Consider the following 15,745-nt stretch of genomic DNA (forward strand, 5'->3'; position numbering starts at 1 on the left):
TGAAGAGGATGCGAAGTTGAAGTTTGAGAAAGTGGGCTCGAGAGAAATTTTCTTGCGAGAGCAGCCAACGACGTGGGCGGTGTAAATAGGCAGCAGTTATAGATCTGTTCCAAAAACTCAAGCATGACACGCAAATATATTGCGTAGAGCTTGATACCGAATAACGTGCAGAAAATTGAAACAAAAATGATGATGACAAGGGGACTCTAACCTGGGCCAGATGATGGAATTTTTTATCCTCTCACCATTCTAAATATGTGGTTTGAATACATTCACCATCAACATACACTTCAGCCACTTGCCTATATATACTATGTATCCTCAAGATGAAGAATTGTACAAGAAACAAACACGGTTGGAAGATCATGTCGTAACTTAGTTGCTTGCAACATGAGTCGGATTCACATGGCCACAAAGAACCAGTCATCGTAGATGGGGTCCCCGCAACAAGTTTCTTTTATTGTACTTTTTTTTCATCATGAGATAGCCATGTTACCAGGTAGACCAAAATGTCTCATGATGTTGGTGATTCCAATATCATAATTTTGCCTGGCTACCCACGCGTGCTCAATGACTGGAGCACAAATGCGTCATTCGAGCAATCTCACCTTTTTGAAATTAAAATTACTCAAGGTGGCTTTTATAACTAAGAAACTGGGTTTTGAAGAAGTGGTGAATATAACAGTGAAGTGACCAAATAGAATGATTCACTCGAACACCATGTCTCCTTCTCCATGAGGATTTGGTGGTTTTTGAAACTTAATGTCGAGGCATACAATCCGCAGATTTCGCAAGTGGTCTCAGTATGTAAACTTCCGTCGAATCTCCATCAATAATGCCAGAATACCTGTGATACCGGTTGACAGAACTACGGTGCTGAATGTCCAAACTTACACATATACCACAAGTCATTACCATTGATATGCCGAATACAAAATTTGTCTTCCGAATCAGTGATAGCATACCTATGGCCGGCCCAAAACAGCTCTTCTGCAGATTCTTACAGTGAGCTTAGGATTTTCGAGTACAAAAGCCACTACTTTGAGTAGAGAGGGTGAGATTGCTCACGGGCAGGGAATTTTAGGTGCGACTGAGATTATAACTTAGAGATGAATAGGCCTTCAAACCGAGAAGACAGACAGAGGGAGACTGATAGAGTCTCGGTTCGATGAGTACTTGGCACTAGCCCGTCATCAATCATCAATTCTCGACCAGTCATGTGATTAAAGCATGTATAGCAGGTTCCTTACAAAAGCTCTCGAATCCAAGGCGGATGAAAAGCAATAGTCGGCGTTTGAATGAGCGAAAGAAATAGTATATGTGAATGATCCTCATGGGTTTACGACTTCCTATCATACATGTCGGTCTAATCTGTGTCCATTCTGAAGTTCTGCTGTATATTAGTTTCCGTCTACCTACAATAATGGAGCAAGTCAAGTACCAGCGACCAAATCAACATGTCAGTCGTAAATCTAAACACCTAGGACGAGAATTTGAAATACAAGAGCCCGCGAGAGATTTTGATGTCGTTAACTGTGATCACATTTCTTGAACCCCTGCAAAAAGATAACCTTACCTCGGCCCCACATCATTCACCATATAAGACATCACAAATCATCCCCTCTCTCGAGTACCTCAAACTCATAAAATATGTAAATATGGATTCATCTGACTCGGAAAAGGAAAATAATAATGATGAGAAGGTAAGGAGGTTTCTTTTCTTTTGCATCTTTTGTGTTGGGCCATCTGTTCTTTTCATGCAATCCTTTTGAGCTTCATCAATCTGGCTTCAATATCCATTGCTATCACGATACCTATGTAATTGATTGTTCGTTCGACGATTTTTTATGAATTGAATCGGACACAATGGTATGCATTCGCTTTATACAGAGAGAAGTTTAGCTTACAAGATTATAGTCCGTCGTATCATCACTCGCATCAGTCTCTTACCCTTCATCCCCTCGCTCACCCACCTACCTAACAGGCCACATACCCACCAAGTGGTACCACTTCCAACTGCGTACAACCACGCTTCTCGCTCTTCCCGCTCTCTCCCTCGTCGGTGTATTTGGAGCCTACATCGTAGGAGGGCACAACGGAACATTTGAACACATCACCAATCTTGTCAGACAAGAAAACCCGCCCGCTGTTTTTCCGGATACTAAATACTTGTTACTGAAAGATTATACGGGTATTAAGGCTCTTGATAGACAGTTGACTGTTCTGGTGACTTTCTTTGCCACTGTTGTCGATAGAAGAAATGTTGCGGTATGGCTACATGCAATCTACGGATTGGGACAGCTTGGTGCTGCATGGACGCTGCTGGTAATGGAGAGTTTGCGAAGTGGGAATAAAAGGAGAGCTGTTAGTTTGTATGTGGTTCCCAAATTTTGTTTGAAGCTATCCATTCCGACCTCTTAGACTCGCGAAGAATACTCCAGTCGTGTCAGATGAAATTGTACCATCAGATTAGGAGGAAATTGCTGACCAGACAAAAATAGTATCGGGACAGTTGGGTTTATTTTCCAAAATATCACTTATGCAATCACAGTACCAATTTATCTATTTATCCACCTCTTAACATCACCCGTCGCAAAGCCATTTCCAGGAACCTATGCGAATAGTGTTCTCCTCATTTCGCCCCTGGATCTAAAGATTTTACCACTCTCAATCATCCTAACCTATATTGTCCCTTCCTTTCTCATGGGCCTTGACGCTCCCTCCATAGTATCAGGAGCTACGCATCAGCAGCTGATTGCTTTCTGGCAACCTTTTCCAATTTGGACAATCATCATCCAATGGATTCTCCGTTCAACCTTTCAATTCATTGGATCCAAGGTCTTCTCGAAAGATTCAAAACAGCCACTCACACCTCTAGGGGCTTCCTATCTCAGCAACGTCAAACATGTCTACCGATTCATCCTTATGTTTTGCGTATTGACGCACCTTCCTATTCTCCTCATAGCTCTCATCCCCGCCTCAGCCATCTCGGATATTCTGCCCAAACTTGCTCCTTATGCTAGCCTCAATTTCTTCGATATTTACGTTCCCTACTTCCCTTTCCCACTCTCCCAGCAAGTCTCCAATCTTGCGAGCGGTGCACACACGTTTCTTCAATGGGACTTGGCAACTGGATCAACAGCACTGCTGTTATGGGCTATATTGCTATATAGAAATGCTACTGCCGAAAAATCAATAGTAGATCCTAACACTAGTCTCCCTCCGTATCAGATCCGAGAGATGCTCGCAGGGGAGGGAAATAAAGTTGGCGCATTAAGGAGAAAACTGTTGGTCAAGATCGGCGTGTGGATGTTGATAGCTGGTCCAATTGGAGCGACCACTGTTCTGTTATGGGAGAGAGATGAAATCGTACGACAGAAGATTAAACAGGGTATTTGATTTGAGGTTGATAATGTTGAGGTCTTGGCTATATGGTGGGATTACTGGTGGATGTCTCTAGATAAAGCCAAATACGACGTGTATGACACACAATGCAAGTTTGTTAGTGGAATTGGTTAAATGTTCTATTATGCAATATATACAATATGTTACCCTCTGCTTCACTCATATTCTTTTAACTTTCTTCCTTGTTTCAACTCCCAAAATATTTTGAGCACTCAGATACATCAATTCACAGCATCGACCGGGTCACAAATGACAACACAACACAGGGCGCAAATCCCCCACGCACAACCATAGCACAGGTCCAGGGATAAAAATGTCCGTGTCGCACCAAACCCAAAAATCACTTCAACCTGGTGCCACTGGTACCTCCTCACTGCCACCGCCCCCAAAAACCAATACACATCATGGCTGCACGTAACATTTCACCACATCTCCAGTACCTGCAAGTGAGGCCCTGAAAGCAGACGCATTGAAGGATTTTGGGTGCAATCGCATGAATGCCCAGCTTTCAATCATGGATCTGATTACCACATCTCGTGACACCAGATCTGTATGTGGATAGGAAATCCTGATTCTGGTTTTCTGTCATCTAATCTTGGCTTGGCGACGAATCATCGCGGTAGGTCGAGTAATTTATATGTGTATATATTTTCATATATTTTGTATTCGATGCTGTAAGGGACCGGTAGTATGTGGTGTACTAGATATAGTGGTTGAGTGTAGTAGGTGGGATTGTAGGTTGGTACGGCAGGACGGGATGGAAAGGATTTGAGTTTTGATGGGAGATCCATTTATGGATGTAATAGGTTGGGAAGAGAAGATTTACTTTTATGGTAATGGGTTGTTGGATGGGTGCCAGCATTGGAGTATGTATGTATGTATGTATTTGTTTGTTTGCTTTGATCCTTGGATGGGTAGATCTACAAACGGAACCACACACCGAATATGATTGACCAACGAGTAGCTCTACTGAGTTCTTGAATATGCGAGCACAACAGTTGAAGCTCCTCGTAATAGAATCTGGGACTTTTAACCACCACGTACAACTAAACTTTCGTCAATTGTGGAATGTTTTTGTCCGTGTATGCAAGATTATCTTCACAGTAGAGAGGAGAAATGCATGCAAGAAGTCTGTTCTCGAGTGAAGCTTGAACCTTGCTCCGGTCTGTGAATCATTCATTCATATCGGCTCAGCTAGCTGATTATTAAGAACCAATTAGCCTTAAGGTTAAAGCTATTATTATTCTCTTTTTAACTTTGATTTGACCAATCATTTATCAAAAAATGGTTAAATTCAATGTGAAGAAATTAGATGGACTAATTGACATGGTTCTTGATAGAGCTATACTGATTTTGTCACTTTTGACACGACCGGGATTGTAGATCTTGTACTATCAAAATTGTCTGATATTCCAGAAAAGGTAGTCTGGATCTTCCTTACCTCGCTCAGTGCCGCTGCCTGCCAAAATCTTATTTACTACTTTAGATTGCCACTTCCACTCTCTTGTAGTCGTGAAAACGCATTTGTTGATCTTCCTATTCTTTTCTAATAAAATAACATTCATCTGGAGTACTCATACATAAAACAAACACACACATACAACATTTTTGAATCATTCATCCCAAGTACGAGTTATTCAGCCTTATCGCTTCTTATCGTATTCAAAAACATCTTTGCTATCGAGGAAAAGCTGAGGAGTTATTCTAGATCTATCATCTTTTGATTCAGTTTCCAGTTTCCAGGTTCTTGTGTATGTCTTAGAACTCCGCATACCGTACATATTCAATATTCGAATCAGATATTTGCTCTCAAAAGTCCGTACTGCTTCCTCTTGCGTTGCCTCGCAAGTTCTATATCTTTCCAACCTCAAAATACACAATTCCGCTTTCCATTGCAATGTCAACAACAACAACGACAGCAAGTTACGAGCGGATATCAACCAAATACGAACCATCTGCGAAAGGGATAGTCGATAGCTATTCCCAAAAGAGCTTTGCGTCGGAAAATAACGGTGATTCACGGTGCGTAAAGTCGACCGTTGAGTTACCCGTTCATTTACCACCTTCACCTGCCGATAGTGACAAGATGGATACTAGTCGGCCATCCACATCTCCCTCTCCGATCATTATTGAAGGTCAACGTATTACTAGAGATATTTCACGCGGTACTCCCGGTGATATCACCAAGTCGATGTCAAAGTCATCCGAGCAAAAGCAGTTGGCGAAGAAGAGAAGTCAGTATTACGGTGACGCATTTGCATACCGGGAACCCACCGGCAGTGCTAGAGATCGAGTGAGCAGGGACAGTATGGTTCTTTGTGAACTAGTGACAAATGTCATTGTTGGTTTCCCTTTTCTTGTCTCATTTCGCCTACTTCTCTCCCAAGAGTCAGTTACTAAAATCATGTGTAATAGATGCGTGAAGAACATACTCTCCTCACAAGTCTCTCTAATATTCTCTCAACACGCTATCAACGTCCTGAATCGTCCATTTTTGTTACCCTCAAACATTCCGCATGCTTCATCGTAGCTGGTACTTTCGAGCCTGCTTATATTATGACTATAACTGCACTTCCATCACAAATGCAACCAGTTACGAACAAGCGAAATGCATCATTGTTGCAGAATTATATGGCCACCACTGAATTATATGTCGAACCAGAGCGCGGTATTATTAAGTTTGTTCCATTGGCAGAGGAGAATTTTGCGACGAACGGAAAGACTGTCGCTGGTGAAATAGAAGAACTAGAACGAGAGACGGCGAATGATGGCTCAGGGCACCGCAGCTTGCATTCTCCGGGGACGGTAAAGAGTAAGAAGAGAATGAGCATCAAGTCCACCAAAAGCGTCAAATCCAAGAATTTGCAAACGCATGAAGAATACACGCCTTCGGTCAGTTCGAGGGAAAGCCCGCCATTACCACCTATGCCGGTTGAAGTGAATGCATTGGATAAAAAGTCGATGAATGTGCAGAAATTAGGGAGAAGAAAGAGTTTTATGGCAGCAGTTTTTGGGAACAAGTCAAAGTCTTGAAGATATTGAAGTGGCATACAGGGGAAGGATGGTTGAGTGGAACATCTTGAGGATATTAAGTTAATGAGTGGTTATAGCAACTTGCAAAAGCACAAAAGCGCTTGGCGTTTTCGCTATCTGTATAGCGACGGAGTTTATCGGGACATGGGATACCCGGAGTACATGGATGGATGGATATGATGGGTAGGATGGATGGGATAGGGCTGGGTGAATGATGCGATACTTTACCAGTTGGATATGGGGTCAGGGGTTTATGGATATATTACTTTTGAACTTTTCTTCGCTGGCTAGCAATAAAAGTATGGGGAGACATTTCATGGGATGGGATGAAGTGATTAATGTTAATATTAGGATATAGAACTGGAGCACCTGCTTGTTTGTACCATAGGGTTGATGGGCGGGCAGGATATTCATACCATCAATACTAATGCTGAAAGTATCACCGTCATAGTTGCGAAATCTTGTCGTGCACGGCCAGTGATGGATTGGGATGATGGAGAGGGATAAATCGATGTTCGGTATTCGATATGATATTTGATATTCGATATTTGATATTCGATAGGAAAGTTTCTGTGATTACCTAGATTATGATTATAGGAGATTTCATTTGTTTAGATAGGTAATGTACCTGTTAGGTACGTACTAACTAGGTAAGCATTTCGGAGAATAATTATATAATTATAGTGCCGGTGTAGAATATTGAATATTCCGAAAGATTGGGATAGGAAGATGAATTGATGGGTGGATTTGGTGATTTATTAATTGGATAGATATTTAATTAGATTGAATTTGATTGAATAGTTTATATGTCTAGTATCTGTATCATATATAGCTAGGTATTATATATAAATGTATTTTAACAATTAATTCAAATTCTTTCATTTCTCGGTTGATTATAAGGTTAACCTTAATGATAAGATCTTCACTTCACTTCACTTCTTCTTCACCTTTTGCCTGTTAAAAATTGAGTTGCCTTCCTTGACTTTGATTGATGACTTGATGCATAGACCAACAGAACAGAACGGAACAGAACACCCTTATTAATTTCTATCCTCAATTTCTACCTACCCACCTACCTACCTACTACCTACCTACTACCTATTCTCAAATCACCATTCATAATTTATTCGACAACTTCTTCTTCAATTCAACCCACCATTTACGTCAGATTTCATACTTCAGAGTTCGAGTTCAAGGGATCTAGATTCTTTCAGTTTATTTTATACATTGATTGATGAATTGACTGATTGGTAACAATAATCCTTGTTTATCGAAAAGACAGAAAGAAGATTCTGAAACAAAAGGAAACATTTATTACCTACCTAGTGAGTAAACTGACTATGAACTGTTGTTCATTGTTCATTGTTCACTATTCAGCCCCGGACCACACCAGCCACCATCTACCTACCCACCTGGCATACTTCTAGAATTATTAACAGCACATCTTTTTCATCCATCCATCCACTCATTCATGATCAATTCAGATGATGCAATTAATAGAAAGAAGATCTAAAGACGATTTTCCCTCCTGCTGATCTCCCGCTGATCTCCTGCTGATTGGAGTTTTTCTCTTAGCTTACCTCCCTACCTAGTTCAATTACCACCTTCACATTACATTAGCCTCGAAAAGGTCGAGACCCAGATCCAGCAAGGGGTTTTACTTTTACTCTTACCTACCTTTTTGCTTTCTTTCCTCCCCACCAACCAACCGCTTTTCCACCACCACCAACCAAACTAAACAAACTAAACGAAGCCGACGGACATTCCGATATTTCCTTCTATCATGGAGGTATGGTCATTTCTTTCTTTTCGCTCTATGCTTGTTTTTATATTTGTATTCTTCCTCTTCTTCTTTCCCTCTCCTCGTCCTTCTTCTCCATTTCTTTTTACTTTACTATTTCTTGCTTGAAGATTGCCGTGCGTGCTGGGCATTCTTGCATTTCCGATTACTTGGTTCTTATCATGTGTGGCACGAATTATTCCTTTCTGGCCACGACCATGTCTCTCTCTACCAGTATAGGAAATGTGACCATGGCTAAATGGCTCCACTACGCATATCTTTACCGTCCTATTCTGCATGTGCATTGTTTTCTTCTTTGTTGTGGTCTGATTTTGACCAATTCATATATAAGCAAAGCAGAAGTGTTAATGATATCGGAGGTGCCGATGTTCATTATTGCCCGTTGTTTTACTCTCCATTCTTTTATATCGTTTTTTTTTTTCTTCACATGCATCACGATGAAGGATACATAGTTCACGATTCATATTTCTTTGACTAGTGTCACTTAAAGCATCTGAAGGAGTCATCTGGTGTTAGGATCCTGTGCATACCCGTTTCTAGGGTTCCTCCATATAAAGATCAAATTGGGAGACCGAGTACAGCTCGGTATTTATCCGAGACTTTTGTATGAGTGCCGGATTTGACGTTGTACAAACAAACAGTGGAAGTTGGATTATAGCTTTTTGCTTTTCCATGCTTTGGCAGGGCTGGCAATTTATTTTAGAAGTTGGCTTTTGAAGGCTGGTTGTGATATGATTTACCTGAAAGATTGATCTCTTTTCGGCAAACAATACTTCATCACGTCCCAACGGCAAATATTGGGAATTGGCCAGCTGATATCACATTCTCTATTATAACTTCCGTCCATCACATCTTTTTGTTACCCTGTCATTTGTCTTTTCTGTATTAATCTCGCAAAGTTGCACTTATTACTTGTACGATATTCGATTTGTTTTACTTTAAGTATTAGTTTAAATGTCTAATTCTCTTACCTCTGTTCTGCAAACAGGGCGTAGACGCACTAAGGAGGATCAAGCCTATAATGGTCCTCCTAGGATGGGTCCTGTTCGTCATATTAGTCCAGCATCACTAAATCTTGAATCTCTTCATGAACAGAATCGTGCCGCTCTTCAAAAGAAGGATGCTACCAAGGTAGTTGATGCAGCTCCTGGTGTTGCTGCTAAGGGCAAGCCTAGATTATTGTTGATGGGTCAAAGAAGGTAAGTTTCAATGTTATACGCATGAACTTTAGCAATTGTATTAATCATCTTCAGATCTGGAAAATCTTCGATATCTAGCGTTGTATTTCATAAGATGCCTCCAAATGAGACACTATTCCTTGAATCTACGGCAAGAATTCAAAAGGATTCTATGCAGTGAGTCATATTCCCTTTTACTTTACTTAGCCACTAATATATGTTCTAGCTCCTTTATGGATTTCCAGGTTTGGGATTTTCCTGGTCAAATCGATTTCCAAGATGCTCAATTCGATGTTGAAGCTATATTTGGTGAAATTGGTGCTTTGATTTGGGTTATCGATGCTCAAGATGATTATCTAGAAGCCATTGCTCGTCTCAACAGCACAATCTTCAACCTTCATCAATCCTTCCCGAATATCAACATAGAAGTTTTCATCCATAAAGTTGATGGTTTATCCGATGATTATATGCTCGACATTCAACGTGACATCATGCAACGAATTCAAGACGAACTCTCGGATCAAGGAATGGAAAATGCACCCGTTAACTTTCATCTCACATCCATCTACAATCATTCCATCTTCGAAGCCTTTAGCAAAGTCATTCAAAAATTAATTCCTCATCTTGCTACCCTCGAAGCTCTCCTCAATGATCTCTGTCGCAATTGTCGTTTCGAAAAAGCATACCTCTTCGACGTCCTCTCTAAAATATACATCGCCACAGATTCATCTCCAGTCGATATGCCCTGTTATGAAATCTGCAGCGATTACATTGATGTCATCGTCGACGTATCCGAAATCTATGGATACCCCCGTTCGCAAGAATACATTACGAAACTCGAAGGAGCTCCCTGGAATAAAAAACTTGAGGATCAAATCGCCTGTAAGGATGCTGAAAGTGTGATTGTTCTCACGGCCGATAAGAGACCGATTATGTTGAGGGAGGTTAATAAGTATTTGGCTCTCGTGGCGATTATGAAGGAGGGTAGTTATGAGAAAATGCCTTTGGTTACTATGAATGTGGAGACGGTGGTGGAGGGTTTGACGAAGGTTTTTGAGATTACGAGGCAGAAGAAGTGAGGGGGAGGGAGAGGGAGAGGAATTTTGGGGGGTTGAGGGTTTGAGGGTTTGAGGGAGAGGATGGAGGTATTTGGGGTGGGTGGGGAGGTTGATAGGAAGAGCGAATAGAGGGTTAAAGGTTAGAGAAATTTATATTTGTAAATGCAAATTCTTTGTTTGTTTGTTTGGTTGTATATTGTTTACTTGTATGTACGGATATTGTTTAATTATTAAGTTTTCTGAAAATTAAAAAAAATTAAAAAAATTTGAAGAGTTATAAATTATAATTTATAAACTTTCTTATGATTAAAAACCTAAATGTTACGACAGGTAACAATTAGGTCACGGGATTAGTAATAACACGTGATGCGAGGACTCGAAGAGAGCGAAAGGATCGAGGCTCGATCCCCTCGCTCCCTTCGAGCCACGAAGCATGAAGGTCTATATAATCAAGATGGATTTCCTTTGTATAGAGCTTCATATTCAAGATCAATCATTTAGTATACTCTATTATTAGTTACAAATTGTATATTATTATTTATCATTATTTAAGTCCTTGCTTGACACTTAGTTATAAACTACCTCGAGAGCCTAGAGCACTTCCACATTGTGACGCCTCACACCTCCGGGTCACGTGGCATGCCCCGTTTGTATTTAATCACAGGAAAACTCTCTACTCTTGTTTCACTGTCTTTCTTATCAGACAATTTTTGCAGGTTCTGATATAACGCGTTATATACATTCTGTGACGCCTCACACCTCCGGGTCACGTGGCATGCCCCGTTTGTATTTAATCATAGGAAAACTCGCTACTCTTGTTTTCCTTCTTCTTTTCTCCTTAGCTTAGTATTTTCTAATACAAGATACTTTACCCAGTATTCTTGAGTGTGACACTAAGTGTTAAACAAGGATTTAAATAATGACAATAATAATATACTATTTATAACTAATAGTAAAGTATACTAAATGATTGATCTTAAGCATGAAGCTCTATACAAAGGAAATTCATCATGATTATATAAACCTTCGTGTTCTGGCTCTAGAGGCTCTAACTAGATTGATTAGAGCCGGTCACATGATAGCTCTGATCCTGTGATTAGTCATATGATACGGAAATATGCTACCCGTCGTAACAAGGGAATGATGATGGTGGTGTTTATTGTTTATTTATTATTATTTATTGATTATCGATTACTGATGGGGAGAGGAGGGAATTTAGGTAATATATAAGATTATCTAGGATTAGAGGATTTAGTGATGAATTTTTTATAAGAAATGATGGAGGTGGATTGCAAGATTAGTGTCACGATTCACCATCGCAGGATTAGTGTCATGTGAAAAGTAAAATCACGTGATGTGCTAGCTATGCTAGCCAGCTAGCACTGCTAGCAGTCAGGAAATCGATAGTATATAGTCAGAATAGTTTCATAGTTTAGGAGCTTTGTGCTCGGCTAAATTATCAATTAGTTTACCTATATTCTACTTGATCTAGTAACGAATTCATTTCCAAGTGAATGCCAGTGATAAAGCCTTAACCTACAACTACCAATCAGACGAAACCTCAGGCAGCCGCTGCCTCCAGTACAGTATCGTTACAATTAGATGTGATGAGATTAGATTAGAGGATGTTTGTTGTAGTTAATTAGTGAGGATAAGTTTGTAATGAATAATGGAATAATTAGTGAAGAGATTATAATATTCTTTCTTGTAATTAATAGTCAAGAGGAATACAATCAACTTATATTGAGTATATCATTATCTAAATAACCACCTACCAGACACCCTTAACCTATTGTATCTTCTTCATATCCCACCCCTCTCCCTTAAATTCCTTACTAACCTTTGCCTTTCCCCAAACCCCAAATAAACCCCCAACAATCCATAAAAAACCCAATAAAACCACACTAGCAGTTCCTACCTCCACCCAAGTACTCTTATTTAAATCTAATACTGGAACCGTAACTACATTCATCAATCTACCATTAGGTACAGCTACTGGTGAAACATGATAGAACATAGTCTGAGATCCAAATAAACCATCATAACCTAGATTTACCCGGTCAAATGGATTAACTGAGAATTTGCTACCTTCGTCTGCGGTACATGCCCAGAATACTACTGGATGAGGAATTTCTATAGATGTGTAACCATCTGTGTTGTTGATTGGAGAGAGATATCGTAAGTGAAGAGGGATTTCTGCGGTGAAAGATTGAGTCGACTCGGGTGCTGCGAGTTCAAGTAAAAGAGATGATCCCCAGATGTTCATTGCATAGTCTGGAGCTTCGAGATCGATTGGAGAGGAAACATATCGAAGAGCTTTTAAATTCTTTGATGCGAGGAAAAGAGGATCAGATAGTTGATATTTATCGGGAAAGATGGTACGAGGTAGAGTAAGATGAGTATGTAGTGAACATTCCCTGTCTGATATAGGAGGTTGACTGGAGCTAAGCAAGAGTTGTAATGTAGGATGAAGACCAGAAGGCGTCATGAAAGATGAGGTAAAAAAGGTATCCGTGGAATGATATCTAGCCGGAAAGGAAAATAATGTAGGTGATGGTTTAGAGTCTTCGCCAACTACAGTCAAGAATCCAGCTAATGAAAGCTCTTCGGGTTGCAAAGGTGTTTCAACAGAAAGTATGCCAACTTCTACACGATCTTTTGATGCTGCATTCGTGATTTCTGGCTCCCATGTTTGAGGTTCCCAATATGCAATTATGTTTAAGGCATGAGATATTGTGTCAAAGTCTATATCAACAGAAGATGCGTAGCTAAGGGAATTGGCCCTCCGAAGACATTCTTTATCTGATGCCTTGCATATCTTCTGTTGTATATACTCAACAAGATTTGTGAGATCCTCAAGAGGTTGATAATATTGCGTTGCCGCATTTGAAGCAAATCGTTCCACAGACAACTTAATAAAAGACTCCTATATTTATTTAGACATTTTTTCATGGTCTTTGACCGAATACACCTTACCTCGGGAGATACGCAATCAAGTTTTCCAAATACTTTCTTCAGAGCAGGACACAAAAGATCTCTATACACTTTAGCATGTGTGAGGGCTGAACAGTGTAAAAACATACGGGCTTTTGCTATTTCTCTGTGAACTATAGAACACGTGAAGACCTGGAGAAAGCCTTGAAAATAGAGGTGAAGCTGTATCATATTGATTTGGACTGGCCCATCGAATATGAAGCTCATGAGATGCTTTCAAGACTCGATATATTTCTTGGGGAAGTTCACTAAAACTAAAGGTTGCTCGATCTTCTCTCGCAGCTTTCATCCGTTTTGCTGTTATAGAATCTGTGGAAACTTTGATATTTTGAGGATCAACTGCATCTTGAGGCTGCTGAAGAAAAGTGATTCGTTGGCGCATGATTGATGGGCATTTACGTGTAAAGTTCAAATGGTCGAAGTGAGGTTCGAATGTTGAGTTGGCTCAGGTCGTTCATGGTCCGGTTCATGTGTTCATGTGGGCTGGCAGTATCTTCCCACCCTTGTTAGGCGGTGAAATATTTTAGCTAAGCCTCGCAAGGCTGATTGATCTGATTGATAGTACAGTAAGAAGTTTCCGCCACCAAAGAATACCTAACGAATAACTTGTTTACTACAACAATTCCCTTGTATAAATATGTTGACGATCTGTCCTTTCTTACGAATATTCACTTAATTCTCTATTGCTTGATACAGTACTGCGTATATATATCTTCATTATCATGATAAACTTTCCTCAAGAACATCCAAAATAACTACAATCAAAATGCTCCTCCTTCCATTCCTCTATCCAGCCTTACTCACCCTCCTCGCATTTACCCCTCTCACTACAGCTGCCAAACCCAAAAATGCCATTCTTCTATCGAAAGTCAAGACCCTCACTCTCCGTGACAATGCAAAAACCTCTCATCGTCGTGTCCCTGCCGTACCACAGCTCACATGTAATGGTCCTGGATGTCGATATTACAAAGTCGATGTAATGCGCTGCACAAATCAAGGTTCCGATTATTCTTCTGAAGATATACAATGGTCCTGCACTGCAAATCTCCCCGAGGAGTTCAAACTAGGAAGTACGGATGTTATATGTGAGGGGTATGATAGTAAGGATGATGAATACGTGTTGAAGGGTAGTTGTGCCGTGGAATACAGGTTACTGTTGACAGAGGAGGGCGAAGCAAAGTATGGGAAGAGCTTTTGGGATGATGGAAGTGGAGATAGTTCTGTTGAGCAGGGAATGAGTCTATTGTTCTGGCTGATATTTATGGGAGTTTTGGGATGGATTCTGTACTCGATGCTGCGGAATTGGAGAGAGGGGCCGGCTAATGGTCAAGCTGGGAGAGGCGGTGGAGGAGGAGGAGGGTTTGGAGGATGGGGAGGAGGTGGAGGAGGACCAGGCGATGATGACCCCCCACCACCATACCCGGGAACTGGAAAAAGATCTACAAGAAATTATGGCGCAACTGAACAAGCATGGAGACCTGGATTCTGGACCGGTGCAGCGGCAGGTGCCGCGGGGGGTTATTTTGCAGGGAACAGAGCGAATAGACAACAGAATCAAGGCCTTGGTGGCTGGGGTGGTGGAAGTGGAAGTGGAAGTGGATGGGGTACAGGCTCGCGGTCTGGAAGCTCAAGCTCTCCTTCTACCAATACTCGCTCAAACACAGGATTTGGGTCCACGTCAAGAAGATAGATGCACCAGTAGTCCGGTAGTTCAGTAGTCCAGAAAAGGCATTCAGAATGTCAATCATTCTCGTTGACAATGGAGGGGCGACTAAAGGAAAAACGTGTCCAAGGGCCTCTCTTGGGTGATTTATTTGGTGCTTTGTAAACTTCCATGATTTTTTTTATTACAAACGCTTCCCCATCATCTGTTCAATTTTGTCATTCTGATTGTGCTCACACATATACTACAAGACGACATGACTTTTAATGGTAAGCATTCATTAAAACATCGTATTTATTTCTATTAAAGCTATCTGATCTGCCAGCTCTGCAGCTTCTCGACCACATCAATAACCAAGGGTAAGAGCATACCCTTTGCCCTGGCCAGTAGGTTCGTTGTTTTAAAATACAGAGTCCACCTATTTGCTCCTCATTCAGGGATTACCTGACAGAAACAATGTGATGGATCTTATCACAGTAGAATGTGAATATGAAAAAAAGGTATACATAGGACCAATTCCCTTCACATAAGCAAAAGCCAGTCCACGCTTAAATGTGCAGTCATACACAGTGCGGCGCTCCGCCGCAATTCCTGAATTCAAAATCATACAACT

General features: G+C 40.8%; 9 protein-coding genes across 9 annotated transcripts; 6 read left to right on the forward strand and 3 right to left on the reverse strand.

Moving 5' to 3' along the window:
• Window positions 1-509: 509 nt before the first annotated feature.
• SS1G_12611 (predicted protein) lies at window positions 510-650 on the forward strand (the record flags this gene model as incomplete). Its single annotated transcript, XM_001586574.1, has 1 exon — window positions 510-650. The coding sequence occupies one exon, from the start codon at window positions 510-512 to the stop codon at window positions 648-650; it is 141 nt and encodes a 46-aa protein (XP_001586624.1).
• An 873-nt stretch (window positions 651-1,523) lies between these two features.
• Window positions 1,524-3,399, forward strand: SS1G_12612 (hypothetical protein; the record flags this gene model as incomplete). The annotated part of the gene is made up of 3 exons (XM_001586575.1): window positions 1,524-1,703; window positions 1,918-2,372; window positions 2,502-3,399. 3 exons carry the CDS (start codon window positions 1,524-1,526, stop codon window positions 3,397-3,399), a joined length of 1,533 nt encoding a protein of 510 aa, XP_001586625.1.
• A 319-nt stretch (window positions 3,400-3,718) lies between these two features.
• SS1G_12613 (predicted protein) lies at window positions 3,719-3,823 on the forward strand (the record flags this gene model as incomplete). Its single annotated transcript, XM_001586576.1, has 1 exon — window positions 3,719-3,823. The coding sequence occupies one exon, from the start codon at window positions 3,719-3,721 to the stop codon at window positions 3,821-3,823; it is 105 nt and encodes a 34-aa protein (XP_001586626.1).
• A 976-nt stretch (window positions 3,824-4,799) lies between these two features.
• On the reverse strand, window positions 4,800-4,970 carry SS1G_12614 (predicted protein; the record flags this gene model as incomplete). The annotated part of the gene is made up of 1 exon (XM_001586577.1): window positions 4,800-4,970. The coding sequence occupies one exon, from the start codon at window positions 4,968-4,970 to the stop codon at window positions 4,800-4,802; it is 171 nt and encodes a 56-aa protein (XP_001586627.1).
• Window positions 4,971-5,491: 521 nt separating this feature from the next.
• SS1G_12615 (hypothetical protein) lies at window positions 5,492-6,438 on the forward strand (the record flags this gene model as incomplete). The annotated part of the gene is made up of 2 exons (XM_001586578.1): window positions 5,492-5,698; window positions 5,821-6,438. The coding sequence occupies 2 exons, from the start codon at window positions 5,492-5,494 to the stop codon at window positions 6,436-6,438; spliced, it is 825 nt and encodes a 274-aa protein (XP_001586628.1).
• Window positions 6,439-8,181: 1,743 nt separating this feature from the next.
• On the reverse strand, window positions 8,182-8,523 carry SS1G_12616 (predicted protein; the record flags this gene model as incomplete). The annotated part of the gene is made up of 1 exon (XM_001586579.1): window positions 8,182-8,523. The coding sequence occupies one exon, from the start codon at window positions 8,521-8,523 to the stop codon at window positions 8,182-8,184; it is 342 nt and encodes a 113-aa protein (XP_001586629.1).
• Window positions 8,524-9,193: 670 nt separating this feature from the next.
• Window positions 9,194-10,496, forward strand: SS1G_12617 (hypothetical protein; the record flags this gene model as incomplete). Its single annotated transcript, XM_001586580.1, has 3 exons — window positions 9,194-9,438; window positions 9,493-9,594; window positions 9,644-10,496. The coding sequence occupies 3 exons, from the start codon at window positions 9,194-9,196 to the stop codon at window positions 10,494-10,496; spliced, it is 1,200 nt and encodes a 399-aa protein (XP_001586630.1).
• A 1,768-nt stretch (window positions 10,497-12,264) lies between these two features.
• Window positions 12,265-13,851, reverse strand: SS1G_12618 (hypothetical protein; the record flags this gene model as incomplete). Its single annotated transcript, XM_001586581.1, has 3 exons — window positions 12,265-13,401; window positions 13,452-13,512; window positions 13,559-13,851. The coding sequence occupies 3 exons, from the start codon at window positions 13,849-13,851 to the stop codon at window positions 12,265-12,267; spliced, it is 1,491 nt and encodes a 496-aa protein (XP_001586631.1).
• Window positions 13,852-14,235: 384 nt separating this feature from the next.
• SS1G_12619 (hypothetical protein) lies at window positions 14,236-15,159 on the forward strand (the record flags this gene model as incomplete). The annotated part of the gene is made up of 1 exon (XM_001586582.1): window positions 14,236-15,159. One exon carries the CDS (start codon window positions 14,236-14,238, stop codon window positions 15,157-15,159), a length of 924 nt encoding a protein of 307 aa, XP_001586632.1.
• Between the last annotated feature and the right edge of the window lie 586 nt (window positions 15,160-15,745).

Source organism: Sclerotinia sclerotiorum, genomic scaffold, assembly GCF_000146945.2.
Source record: "Sclerotinia sclerotiorum 1980 UF-70 scaffold_21 genomic scaffold, whole genome shotgun sequence".
Classification (NCBI taxonomy): Eukaryota; Fungi; Ascomycota; class Leotiomycetes; order Helotiales; family Sclerotiniaceae; genus Sclerotinia; species Sclerotinia sclerotiorum.